The following is a 13,961-nucleotide window of genomic DNA, read 5'->3' as shown; positions in this document are numbered from 1 at the left end:
GGATCATTTCCAGTTCTCGTATCAAGTAATCCTGGTGTGGGTCCCATACGCTGGAGCCATACTCTAATTGGGATCTTACCGAGCTTGATAGCTGCAGTTGCTTAAGTGTGGCCAGTATCCAGTATTCGGGAGATAGTGGGTTCAAATCCCACTGTCGGCAGCCCTGAAGATGGTTTTCCGTGGTTTCCCATTTTCACGCTAGGCAAATGCTGGGCCGTATCTTAATTAAAGCCATAGCTGCTTCCTTCCCACTCCTAGCCCCTTCCTGTCCCATTGTTGCCGCAAGACCTGTCTGTGTCAGTGCGATGTGAAGCAATTTGTAAAAAAAAAAAAAATAAAAAAAAATAAATTGGAGTCTTACCAGAGACTTATACACCATCTCCTTTACATCCTTACTACAACCCCTATATACTTTCATAACCATGTGCAGAAATCTGTAACCTTTCTTAACAATGCTGTTAATATGATTACCACCGGGTGAGTTGGCCATGCGGTTAGGGGCGCATAGCCGTGAGCTTGCATCCGGGAAATAGTGGGTTAGAATCCCACTGTCGGCAGCCCTGAAGATGGTTTTCCGTGGTTTCCCACTTTCACACCAGGCAAATGCTGGGGCTGTACCTTAATTACGGCCACAGCCACTTCCTACCAACTCCTCGCACCTTCCTATCCTATCGTCACCATCAGACCTATCTGTGTCGGTGGGACGTAAAGCCACTAGCAAAAAAAGAATGATTACCGCAATGAAGATCATTCTTTAAATTAACACCTAAGTACTATTACCCCATCAGCACATTAATTAAAATTGAGAGGACGTTTACCTCTTGGTGAAACAACACGACGTTTGATCCCATTTACCATTATCCACTGTCCATCTCACAACATCGTCTAAGTCCCCATGCAGTCGCTCACAATCCTGCAACTCATTTACTACTCTCTGGGGGTCTATGTTGCTTCACGTCCGTAGGTTTAACCACTACACTGCCCTACATGTGTCCCCCAGGTGGTGCAAAGAAAGCAACCATGATTAGATGAGACCGAACTGTCAGAAACGACCTCTCAGTCAAAGAGCGAACAAGAAGGAGATGTGTGGTTCTTTTCAGGACCTTCAAGTTCGTAGAATTCAACCTTCGCTGCACATTTGTCAATTGAATATCGAAGGGATTAGTCAAGCCAAATGTGAGTATCTTTCCAGGATTGCACTGAAATATGCAGTTGATGTCATCGTGCTTCAAGAAACACACACAGCAGATGAACTACAGTTACAGAGTAGGGGGAAAATTCCAGGCTTTAAATTGGTAGCGTCTAACTATCATCAAAATTATGGCCTTGCAACTTAGCCAGGAATGATATAACAAATTACCAATTACTATCAGTAAACTCTGAAAATAACATTTTTACTACTACAGTTAGCATTGAAAACTTGACAATAGTTAATGTGTACAAGCGATCAATTATTACTTGTTCTAATCCTCCTATACCTTCTCTGCAGTATCCTACTATATGTTGCGGTAATTTCAACAGTCATCATCATCTTTGGGGATATAACAAGGATGACTCTAATGGTGAAATAGTTCTTGTGGACTGGATGGAAACTGAAAATGTGAATCTGATTTTTGATGCTAAGGACCTGCCTACCTTTCAATCAGCTTGCTGGTCTCAAGGCTACACCCCAGATCTTTGTTCCACAACTTGGCTTCATAATTCACACAATCAAGTTCGACGTACAGTGCTCAACGATTTCCTACATAGTCAACACAGATCTGTTCTCTTGGAGGTTGGGATGTCTTTACCTGTTGTTCGATCACATCCTAAACCGAGGTGGAACTTCAAGAAAGCCAACTGGACTGAATTTTGCAAAGCAAACAGACTCCAATATAAGATGGATCAAACCAACATACAACAACTACAGCAGATTTGTAGGGGTTATAAAAGGTGCAGCGAGATGATGCATCCCTAGAGGATATCGTAAGGAGTATATCCCTGGCTGGAGTTCAGAAAGTGAGGAATTACTACGAGATTATGGAGAACATCCTAATTCCGACAATGCAGCTGGTCTCCTCCAATCCTTGGATGAGAGTCGAAGAAGGAACTGGCATGAAACAGTGGAATCCCTAGATTACACCCATTCTAGCAGAAAGGCCTGGTCTATAATTAGAAAATTGGATTCTTCAAAGCCTGCAACTAAGAGATCAAAAACAGCCCATCAATCTGAATGATTTTGCTAATCACCTAATATCAGTTTCCAAAAGCACAAAAGGCAAGTGAACCAAAAAGAATATCAAATTAAAGTTGAACATCAAGAAAAGAGCAGCGCCACAGTCTTCTGAATTCTCTACTCCATTCAAATAAGGGGAAACTAAAGCCGCAATAAAAAGTATGAAACTTGGAAAAGCTGCAGGATTTGATGGAATTTATCCTGAATTTTTGGCTCATTGCAGACCAGCCACAATAAAATGGTTAACCAACTTCTTCACTAATATTCTACAAACGCAGAACATCCCACCTCTGATGAAGAAAACATAATAACCATACTGAAACCAAATAAAGTGGAAAGCTAACGTCCAATAGCACTTCTAAGGTTTAAATATAAACTCCTTGAGCGACTGATCTACAATAGAATTTATGAAACAATCAACAGCTACATTCCTATAGAGCAAGCAGGATTTAGACCTGGAAGAAGTTGTAATGATCAAGTACTGTCTCTCATCACATATATCGAAAATGGATATGAGAGGAAATCAGTAAGCGTAGCTGCCTTTTTGGATCTATCAGCTGCCTATGATACTGTCTGGCGAGAAGGACTCCTCTAAAATTTTTGTATGTGATCCCATGTCGTAAACTTACGGCCTTACTTAGCAATATGCTTAGTAATTGATACTTCCAGATCTACGCTGATAATGACAGAAGTAGAGTGTTTAAATTAAACGATGGTTTACCTCAAGGATCAGTCCTCGCCGCCCTTCTTTTCAGTCTGTACATATATGACTTCCCAGACACATCATCAAGAAAATTCATTTATGCTGATGACATTTGTTTGGTGACTCAGTGCGCTATGACTTCCCAGACACATCATCAAGAAAATTCATTTATGCTGATGACATTTGTTTGGTGACTCAGTGCGCCAATTTTTATGATGCTGAAATTACTTTAGCCACTGATCTGAAAGCCTTGGATGTATACTTCAAGAAATGGTTTCTTCACCTAAATCCTCAAAAAACAGTTATATCTACATTCCACTTACACAACAGACAGTCTAATTACAAACCAACAATAACATTCCGAGGTCAAGAGTTGCTGTTCTACAGTACACCAAAATACTTGGGAATACCACTTGATAGAACTTTGACTTTCAAGCAACATCTCTCAAATGTACCTGCTAAAGTAAAAACTAGAAATAATATTCTTCAGAAACTTGCTTGTACATCATGGGGAGCCAATACTCATGTTCTAAGATCAACAGCATTAGCTTTATCATATTCTGTTGCTGAATACTGCTGCCCCTCTTGGATCAATAGTGTTCACACAAAGAAGATCAATGTACAACTCAATCAGGCAATGCGCATAATCACGGGTTGCATTCGGAGCACGAACACAATATGGCTTCCTGTTCTCAGCAATATTCCACCTGCAGTCCTAAGACACTCAGAAGCTCTCCTAAAGGTTTAGAAGAACATTCAACAGAACCCTCAGCTACCCATCTATCAAGATATTACGCACACTGAACATCAATGACTAAAATCAAGGAAACCACCCTGGCATACAGCAATGGATCTTGAAGGAACCTCTTTTCATGTTAACAGTTTATGGAAAGCCCAGTGGGATCAGTCTTCAGTAGTGAACAAACATCTAGTTGAGAATCCTTCTAAATGCGTACAAGGATTTGATCTTCCAAGATGACAGTGGAGAATCATCAATTCGATAAGAACTGGACAAGGCAGATGTGGTTATCTGTTGTGCAAATGGGGTTGGACTAGCTCTGCAGATTGTGATTGTGGTGTCTCTTCTCAGTCAATCCACCAAATTGTTGCTGACTGCCCAATTCGAGCTTTCAAAGGAACGCTAATGGACATTCACCGCACATCAGATGAAGCAGATGATTGGGTCAAAATGCTAGACCTAGAGTTGTAGTATTGTACGGACTTATGACTATGCACATTTATCCTGAAACTATATATATGTGTGTGTATAGATTCATCATACGATAAATAAATAAATAAACAAACTACTCTATACAGTATAACATCATCTGCAATTACAGTTTTCACTAATTTTCTTACCAAGTACAAAAAGTTTTCTTGACATTGAGTGGCAAAGACTTAAACTGCAGCGTAACTTAGCTTATTAAGAAGACCCATAGGTAGCACAAGAAGTCAAAACATAGAAATGCAATTTTTGCATCCCAGACACTTCCTGTCAGCTCTGCTGTAAAATTTCTATTGCCGAATTTGAGTCCCCTTCTCTGCAACAGGTCACATATTGGCTGTAATGAACCTCTACAGATGCAAATGTTTGGTTCCCTATAGCTGAAGTTCACTATAACTGAAAATCATCTTCCAGGCAGAATTAAGTTAACAAGCGGCACAAAAATTGATTATCTTAAAAATACTACAGAAAATAGAACTATGTTACTGTAGGAGAAGCAAAGATATGATGGAGAATGTCAAAATGGTAAATAAAGATGTCAAGGAGATGGAGATAAAGAAGGAACTCAAAATGTTATGAAGGAAGTACTCTGAAGAAATTAAAAGTCCAAATGGACTCTCAGAGGAGAACGTAACTGAGCAATATGAAGATGAACTATAAATAGAATGGACTTTATATGGGAGGAAGTGGAAAATGAAATGAAGTGAGAGCAGCTCAAGAAACAATGGCTGCACACCAGCATAAAGCTACTCACACAGTATAAATACTCCAAGACAAAGGAATGTCAGTATAAAGGGCAAGCCACTTGTCTCAAAATAGTCATATGTTCCTGATATTGAACAGTTTTCCACAGTTGTTTCGTTTAGTTGCTCCAGATGATAACACACCACAATGGTGCCATTGTTTGGCAAGGTACAGTTGTCTGGTTTCATCTCTTGTATACAGTGAGGATCTAAATCTTTTACATCACCTGTAACATAAAGAGAAGCATATCGTTCAGACTGAAATAACAAACACTTTTTGTGAACCTCTTAGAAATGAACAATTAATAGGTCACATTTTAATATTAGAATGATTAACTCACTTCACAAACATTTAAATTATTTTACTCTCTCTATTTTACTTTACTCTATTTTGATGCATATTATTTTAAAACAAGCTCTATCATGAAACTCACATTGATTTGGGAGACAGTGGCTTTGAAACCTCATCAACAGTTTTTTCACGTCAACTGTTCTAAGAATTCTATGGGAGCACAATTACTCAATTATATTGAATTGTATTATATTTATCTATATACTTACTTTCCCGCAACCAAGGAAAATAACTGGATTGTCAAGCTATTCTCCATTTTACTTTGGCGTTTGAAACCACTGTGCCTGATATTGAATGTGTCGTGCTGATCACCGGGAGCTGGCAAGTTGCTTCAATGAATCTGCTCATCTTCAACTCCTACACGAATATGGACCTTCATATGTGTTCGATTGTGATGTGACTTTATGCCTGACAGTGTTTAAATAACTGGCTTTGAACAGTTCTCCACTATTCGTAATCATTGTGGGACTTTGCCCAGCGCTGCGTGTGCCTTGCTGCCGCTAAGAGAATTGCACACTGTTTTTCTTTTGAATGACTTGTATTTTACTTCTTCTAAGTTTTACAGTGTCTATCCCCGTTCATTTCCTTTTCATATTGCCTCTTCTACTGATCCTATGCATTGTTTTCCATTTCTTAATCGGCTGATGATGACCTGGACTAGGGTCGAAACCGGTACCATTTCTAATTATTATTAAATGAGAATGTAATTCACTACATTTCTTATTCTTTGGTATTGAATAGGTGGAATCTCCTTATCAATTATTTCAATTTTAATTGTACATTATAATGGCAGAAATTTAGATAACATTGACATTTTTAGCAAAAATTATAAATATTAGTCATTTTTCCCTACATCTGGAATAATTATTCAGCTAGGATGTAATGACTACACTAACTGAAAAAGTCCTGTGATCAAAAATTCTATGCACTAGTTTTTTGCTATAACTATGATACACACAGAATAAAAGTTTTGTTATGTTAAACGGAATATTAGAGAAGAAAAATGAAATTAAGTTAATCCTTTTAGGTATCGTGCAGCCAATCTTACAGCCTTCTCCGAATCATGACGAGACTAGTGACATGTGCAATATTGTTCAAATCATAGTGCATATCGATGCTCTAAGCCTACAGTCATTTGCAATAATGTATTTCAATGTATTTTGAGAAGTCACAGAATACAGCCTCCTTTGGTATGACATAATTTTCTCAATTCAATGCTTAAGATGTTCAGTTAAAGACTGATGCCAACTTGATGTTCATCAAACTAGTACAACCTCCTTTACAAGTATTCACCCCAACTGCATCTGTCAAGACCTGGTACCTGAAAGGAAAACTGCTGGTTACAGATAGCAAACACAGTGGATGGAATCATGGGGTTCTGTGATGTTTCAATGTCGATTATGAAGCTGCTTTAAACAACATAATTCATTTGAAAGGTGCTTTCCTAATTTTTATTCTAGATATGGCATATGATCTGTATTATTTGTTTAGTCAGGATACTTCTTAAAATCATGTTCAAAAACATTTTATGTTCAAATGCTTCCTTATTGTTATGCTTTCTTCATGTTAGCAACAGGTCCTCCAGAGAGTACCACTGAACATTTTTCTAGAAAATCAGCACTGGTTATATGAGGCACCTTACATAAGAGGACAGATCATTTTACCTAATGTATTCCCCATGAACCAGGAAGTGTTACAATGAGTTTTGTGAAGCTATGGATTGGATTAATTTTGCATGAACTGTTACATCAAGATGGTGCACAATGTGGGAAAGGTATCTGTTCCTGTTGGAAGGTTAAACAAAATTAAAATGTTTTTGACCTAAAGCTAGGATGATCTATACTACCAGAAAAAAGACCTGTGATCAAAACTTCTATGCACTGGTTTTCTACTATAAATATGATACACACAGAATAAAAGTTCTGTTAAGTTAAATGGAATGTTAGAGAAGAAAAATGAAATGCAGTTCCTTAAAGTTAAATGAGAATGGATGAAAATAGAGTTCCAAAGTGAGTATTTATGGAGAAAATAATGGGAGGAAGACAACCGGGAAGGCCCAGAAAGAGGTGACGGATAAAGTGAAGGATAGTATAGAGAAGAGACGAGTAAAAGTAGAAGAAATATTGGAGGATGGAAGGGAGTGGTGGAGAGATAGAACTGTGGAGGTCCTTGATTCACAACCCGATCCAGAAGACTGGAAATGGGAAATCAAGAAGAAAAAGAAGAAGTTAAATAGAATATTGCAAGGAGAAACTTTCAATATGTAAAATTTGAAAGATGGAGAAAAAACAAAACAACATTGTTTTTGTTGTTTGAGTCATCAGTCCATAGAGTGGTTTGATGCAACTCTCTATGCCACCCTATCCTGTGCTAACCTTTTCATATCTGCATAACTACCGCATCCTACATCTGCTATAATCTGCTAGTCATATTCATACCTTGGTCTACTCCTACTGTTCGTAACGCCTACACTTCCTTCATAAATCAACTGAACAAGTCCTGGGTGTCTTAAGATGTGTCCTATCATTCTATCTCTTCTTCTCGTCAAATTTAGCCCAATCGATCTCCTCTCACCAATTCAATTCAGTATCTCTTCATTCATACTTCGATCTACCCATCTCACCATTATTCTTCTGATACCATATTTCAAAAGCTTATATTCTCTTTCTTTCTGAGCTGATTATTGTCCATGTTTCACTTCCATATTCATTAATAATTTCCGCAGAGGAGTGAGATAGGCTTCGGCAGCCGGCACAATTCCTATCCTCACCGCTAGATGGGGGCTTCATTCATTCCATTCCTGATCCAGTCGAATGACTGGAAACAGGGTGTGGATTTTCATTTTCACAATGTTGGAAAAATACATCACTCACTCACTCACTCACTCACTCACTCCAGATGAAAGTCTTCAGAAACGTTTTTCTAATTCTTATATCAATGCTTGAAGTGAGCAAATTTCTTTTCTTGAGAAAGCTCTTCCTCGCTTGTGCTAGTTTGCATTTTATGTCCTTCTTACTTCTGCCATTGTTAGTTATTTTACTACCCAAGTAAAAATATTCATCTACTCCCTTTAAGACTGGAAAACAACGTTAGATGCAGTTTTCTCTGATGAATCATTAATTAAAAGTATTAAAAGTTTTCATAACCATGTGTATTTGCCAAAATGATCAAAACATCCACTTTTATCTCCAGGCTGTTTCCTTACTTAAATTGCTCAGACCTTTACAGTGTGTGCCAAAAGTCACAATTGGATATTAATATGAAAATTTTGTGAAAAAGAAAATATAATAATCCGTAAAAATAACAGTGTATGGCAACCAGAAAGGCGTGATGCAAGTCAATGGGCAACCTAGGCATCTGTAAAGATGAGTCTCTACCTATGATGAAGTCTGATGTTAAACACAGCTCAAACACCCAGTCTCCAAGCCAGAGGAGATTAAAATCACCAGCCTGTCTGGGAAACTTAACCAGGACCCCTTGGACCAAAAGTGAGCATGCTAACCAGTTAGCCATGGAGCCAGACATAATAATCAATGCAGAAATTCTAATGAACTTAACAAGATACATTTAAGTTAGTAGGAGGATAAAGATACAACTACAATTAATGTCATTTCAGCTCTCAATCTCCCAGCTTGAGATGCTGACCATCACAATTGATGCACTGATGGATTTCCCACCATGTACATTTGCTTGCTCACTTCAATATTTTGGGAGCAATCATTTTGAGGACATGACTTAGCCCTCATTTTGTCAATGTTTTCCTTTACTAAGGACCAAAACCAGTTGTTGCATCATGTTAAGTTTGGTCTCCTGGGAGATCAGTGGAGAGATTCATCTCATACAATCCACACCAAAAACAGCATTCTGTTGGAAAACAGGGAGATAATATTCCCATCTACCTGTGACAACTTTGCAGATCCAAATATATGTAACCTATATATGAGGATTGGGGCAAAAGTCATGGCAACTATTTTTTTTTTCTTGTAGATATGTGAATGGATCACAAATGCATATGTGTCATGTGGAAGTTCTGCAGGCATAGTGTGTATGCAGAACAACAGATGGATCTGTGATAGCTGGTAGTAGCGCAGTGAAGGCTGTGAAATCAGTCAGTTGGTGAGTGTCGTGCGAGATGGAAGTAACCTGTGTTGAGCAGCACGCTTACATCAAAATAGCCGTTCTGCGAGGGAGAAATGCGATGGTCACAGTGAATTAGTGGAAGCCCTTGGGAATAATGCCCTACCATACCGTATAGTAGCACGGTGGGTAGGAAAGTTTCAGCAAGGATGTGTGTCAACCAGTGGTGAGCAACGTTCGGGGCGACCTGTCAGTGTGCGGACTGACGTGGCATGTGCCGTCATCGAGCAGCTCCTGGATGAAGACAGACGATGATCAATTCTTGTCACGAATAATCGCCATCGATGAATTTTGGGCCAGGCCATACGAACCAGAACTGAAACGTCAGTCCACGGAGTGGCGACATGATGGATCACCAAGAAGGCAGAATCCCTCCCCAGTCAAATTGATGGTGATCATCGCGTATGACATCAGGGGTGTCACTGTTTGCCTCCTTGTTCCACATAGCAGAAAAGTGACCGCACAGTACTACAGGGACTTCCTGGTGCGACAGGTACGACGTGGTGTTCGGGAGAAACGTCCGGATCATGTGGACAGTGCAATAATCCTGCACGACAATGCAAAACCATGTAAAGCAGTGTGTGTAGGGCAGCTACTGTGACGTTGGGGATGGGAAGAATTGGAGCACCCACCGTACTCTCCCAACATTTTGCCCTGTGACTTTGATCTCATTCGAAAGATTAAGGAACCACTACGTGGTAGGCGGTTTGCAACATGAGAGGACATGCTGTGTGCCAACAGATGACCCAATTCACACATGGTGCAGCAAATGCTGAGGCAGATGGTATTCAGCGCCTCCCACAACGTTGGCAGCGTGTGGTGTCAGTAGCAGGGGACTACTTTGAGGGTCTTTAGGCCCAGGTTTGTCGTGTCAACTTTATGAGTACTGTGTTGTCATTCTTTTGCACTGGGAAGGCCATATTGCCCTGTATACTACCGTAATAAATTAGTGTGTTACGATATTTCAGTGCTATTCATTATCCAGACATGTAGTTAACACCTTCTCCTTTCGTCTGTATATGTCACATTTTTAAAAAATTTTTATTTAACGTAAAAACTTCATAATTGGTTCATATTGACAAAAAGATTTACATTCAAAGACAAAGGGTAGGATTCTTCACCTGTTCAATACTACTTAAAATGTGATATAATTAAAATGTCACATTTTTATTGTCAATTTTTAGGTACCGGTTTCGGCATTTTTATGCCATCGTCAGGCTAGGGTTAAGCAAACAAGGACATTAAGTAAATTACATATGTATGTACACAGATAAACATTCTCAAATACCTAGCAATTTATAATTGCGTCACAACATAAAACATTTGACTGCACAAATATCTCCTATATATATCATAATAAAGTTCTAGAAAAGAAGTAAAATTATTCTATATACAGTTCTGTGCATTTCTATCACCTGATATTGTTAAATGCTGTGATTGTATATAGAATTACAGTAGCCAACAAGTTTGTGTAAAATCTTCTTTCTTGACTATTTAAACAGCTGATTAAAATTAGACTATTTACCTTGGAGTAATATATAAAATCTTTTTGAACGTTCTATCATGAGAGATTTTAGCATATATACATTATTAGTTGTTTTTTTTTCTTCAGAGTATTACTATATAGTATAAAAGGGAAGACCATTTTATTGTCCAATGCTTGTAAAAAATAGTTCCTCTTGGATTATAATCAGAGAGCCATCATAAATTGATCAGATTTTTAGAATCAAGTAAAAAGAACTTTCATGGCATGTATCTTGCTTAAATCTTACTGAAATAGCTTGACTTAGTAGGGTATAAAATGGTTTTTGAACCTATATTTCTGTAGTATATTCAGTCCACTCAGGCCTCAGTCCACTCACATCAGCTGTTTAAATAGTCAAGAAAGAAGATTTTACACAAACTTGTTGGCTACTGTAATTCTATATGCAATCACAGCATTTAACAATATCAGGTGATAGAAATGCACAGAACTGTATATAGAATAATTTTACTTCTTTTCTAGAACTTTATTATGATATATATATAGGAGATATTTGTGCAGTCAAATGTTTTATGTTGTGACGCAATTATAAATTGCTAGGTATTTGAGAATGTTTATCTGTGTACATACATATGTAATTTACTTAATTTTCTTGTTTGCTTAACCCTAGGCTGATGATGGCATAAAAATGCCGAAACCGGTACCTAAAAATTGACAAAAATGTGACATTTTAATTATATCACATTTTAAGTAGTATTGAACAGGTGGAGAATCCTACCCTTTGTCTTTGAATGTATGTCACATTTTCCAACCGGACTGGTATCTTCAAGAAAAAAAATAGTTGCCATGAATTTTGCCCCAATCCTCGTATATAAAGTCCCTAATTCTGTCTGTCATTCACAGTGATATCGAGAAAACAGGAAGGTTTCAAAAGCTGAAACTGGTACCAGTTATAGATTGTTACGCCTTCTTTACACAAAAAAAAAAAAAAAAAAAAAAAAAAAAAAAAAAAAAAAAAAAAAAAAAAAAAAAACTTCTCACGACCATGACTTTTGTACTTCTTCTTCTTCTTCTTCTCCTTGTTTTATGACCACACAGGATCACTTTAGTCAGTACATCATCCAGGTCTCTTTGAAGGGATTGTTCAGGCTTTGTGTTCTTCCCAGTACTTCACATGGTCTGATCTTCGTTCCCTTTCCTCGGTTGAAAATGTGGATTGTTGGTTTGTTTCGCGAAAGGGTAAAGTGGAGGTTTGCATTCTTGAGTTTTGTATTCAATTTTGTCTTATTTGCGGTGTCTTCTGTTATAAGGCCTATGTCCTTCAGATCCTCTCTTACTTCTCTGATCCATTTACATCCTGTTGTGGTATTTTTTGAGACGTCATTGTGTTGTACTAGCTGTTTCAGAAGTCTCGAATTCTGTTTTTACTGTTTTAAAGAAAAGTATGTTTCTATCAGAGGAGTTGTTATCGCATATTTTCCATAATAATGTACGCATACAGCTATATCTATTGGCATAATGTTGAACTGCGAACATCCTGGCTTCTGTTACCTTCCACATATATGGGTTACAAGAATAATGCAATGATGATGATCATCATACTTGAACTGTTCAGTGAAAAATACTATCTTTCAGTGAAATGAATGAAGAATTTTTTTCCATTCCGGGCTTTACCTCTATCGATGAGTATGAGATAGAGCAGCCCACCTGGTGGCCACGGTCATTAACGCGTCAACCATTAGACACCATGGTCAGACAGTTCGAGTCCTGTTCATTGATATTTTTACCATCAGAATGTTGGCCGGTAGGATAGGGAGGTGCTGTTATAGAATTTCTAATCACTAGAATGAGTGCCAAAATCTTGGATTAAGTTGCAAAACCTCCCCGCAGTGCTCATATGGAGCGAGATATGACGCTGTTGATAGTGATTTGTTTTGGACAGTTGTATGTAGCTTTCTCAAGAGTATACAGATTCATAGTACAACTTTGAGCTACAACTGCACTCAATATGGTTTGTAAGGAATATCTATTTTGATTCCATTCGAATACTGTATAAAACCTGGAAAGTGTAACTTTTATTTGTAAGATATATTTGAATTTAGAATTTCCAATCACTTTGTAAATAGTAATTTCGACTGTGGAAGATAGGCGTATGTACTCGTTTCACTATAAAAACTATCCGATCATGACTTTTGGCCCATGCTGTACATCCTTGAGAGCAAAATATTTTACAAAGTAAGTACAACCTAAGTCGACACATAGTGACCTTACCTTCTGTTGGAGCTTTGAAAGGATGTCTCTGAATATCATTATGATCCATAAGTGTAACAGACATGATAACATCATAAAGAGTCAGTTGCTTCAGTCGTTCAATTTGATCCTCCGTGAACAATCTGAAAAATAATAGAATGAGCTACAGGTATCTATTAACTTGACCATGATGGCCACTAATGGTCCGATGGTCCGATTGACTTAATTATAACAGTTAATTGTGTCTATGTTCCGCCTAGTCAATTTAACTACACAGTCCTCTAAGAAAAGTGGAAATGAATGAATTTATTAATTTATTAATGTTTACACTTGAAAATAACTTTTTTTCACATATAATAATATTTATAAGCAAGTAAGAGGTTTGGCTATGGGATCACCTGCATCCAGTACCCTAGCAGATAAATATATGGACTATATAGAATCAACTAAAACAGTAAACAGTATAAAAGGTTTAGATCTTTGGCTAAGGTACGTGGATGATGCATTTGTTATTATCAATGAACAGGAACTTAAGCCGGATAGTTTGTTAGACAAGTTGAATAATATAGATAAATACATCAAGTTTACAATGGGAAACGAGGAGAACAAAAGTTTGAATTACTTAGATGTAATAATAACTAGAAAATGAAATTTTGGTATACAAATTATACAGGAAACCCACACAGATCATAATCAACAAGAGTTCTAACTACCCAGGACAACACAAAAAGGTGATATTCTATAGCATGATTAATAGAGCTATCAACATGCCATTAGAGAGAAATGAATTCAATAAGGAGATTAATATCATATACGGCATAGTCAAAAGAAATGGATATTCCAAAAACTACAT

At 37.6% G+C, this 13,961-nt stretch overlaps 1 protein-coding gene across 1 annotated transcript in view; it reads right to left on the bottom strand.

The window, feature by feature from the left end:
• LOC136874603 (dual oxidase 1-like) overlaps positions 1-13,961 on the bottom strand; it is a 335,200-nt gene that overhangs the window by 179,420 nt on the left and 141,819 nt on the right. The window contains exons 15-16 of the mRNA XM_068227874.1: positions 13,130-13,251; positions 4,898-5,113 (exon numbers count right to left, since the gene is read on the bottom strand). Of these exons, the coding sequence (XP_068083975.1) occupies positions 4,898-5,113; positions 13,130-13,251 (338 nt within the window). The remainder of the gene's footprint in view (positions 1-4,897; positions 5,114-13,129; positions 13,252-13,961) is intronic.

This window comes from Anabrus simplex, chromosome 5, assembly GCF_040414725.1.
Source record: "Anabrus simplex isolate iqAnaSimp1 chromosome 5, ASM4041472v1, whole genome shotgun sequence".
NCBI lineage: Eukaryota > Metazoa > Arthropoda > Insecta > Orthoptera > Tettigoniidae > Anabrus > Anabrus simplex.
The sequence above is the reverse complement of the archived record's forward strand: the minus strand, read 5'-3'. Positions and strand labels throughout refer to the sequence as shown.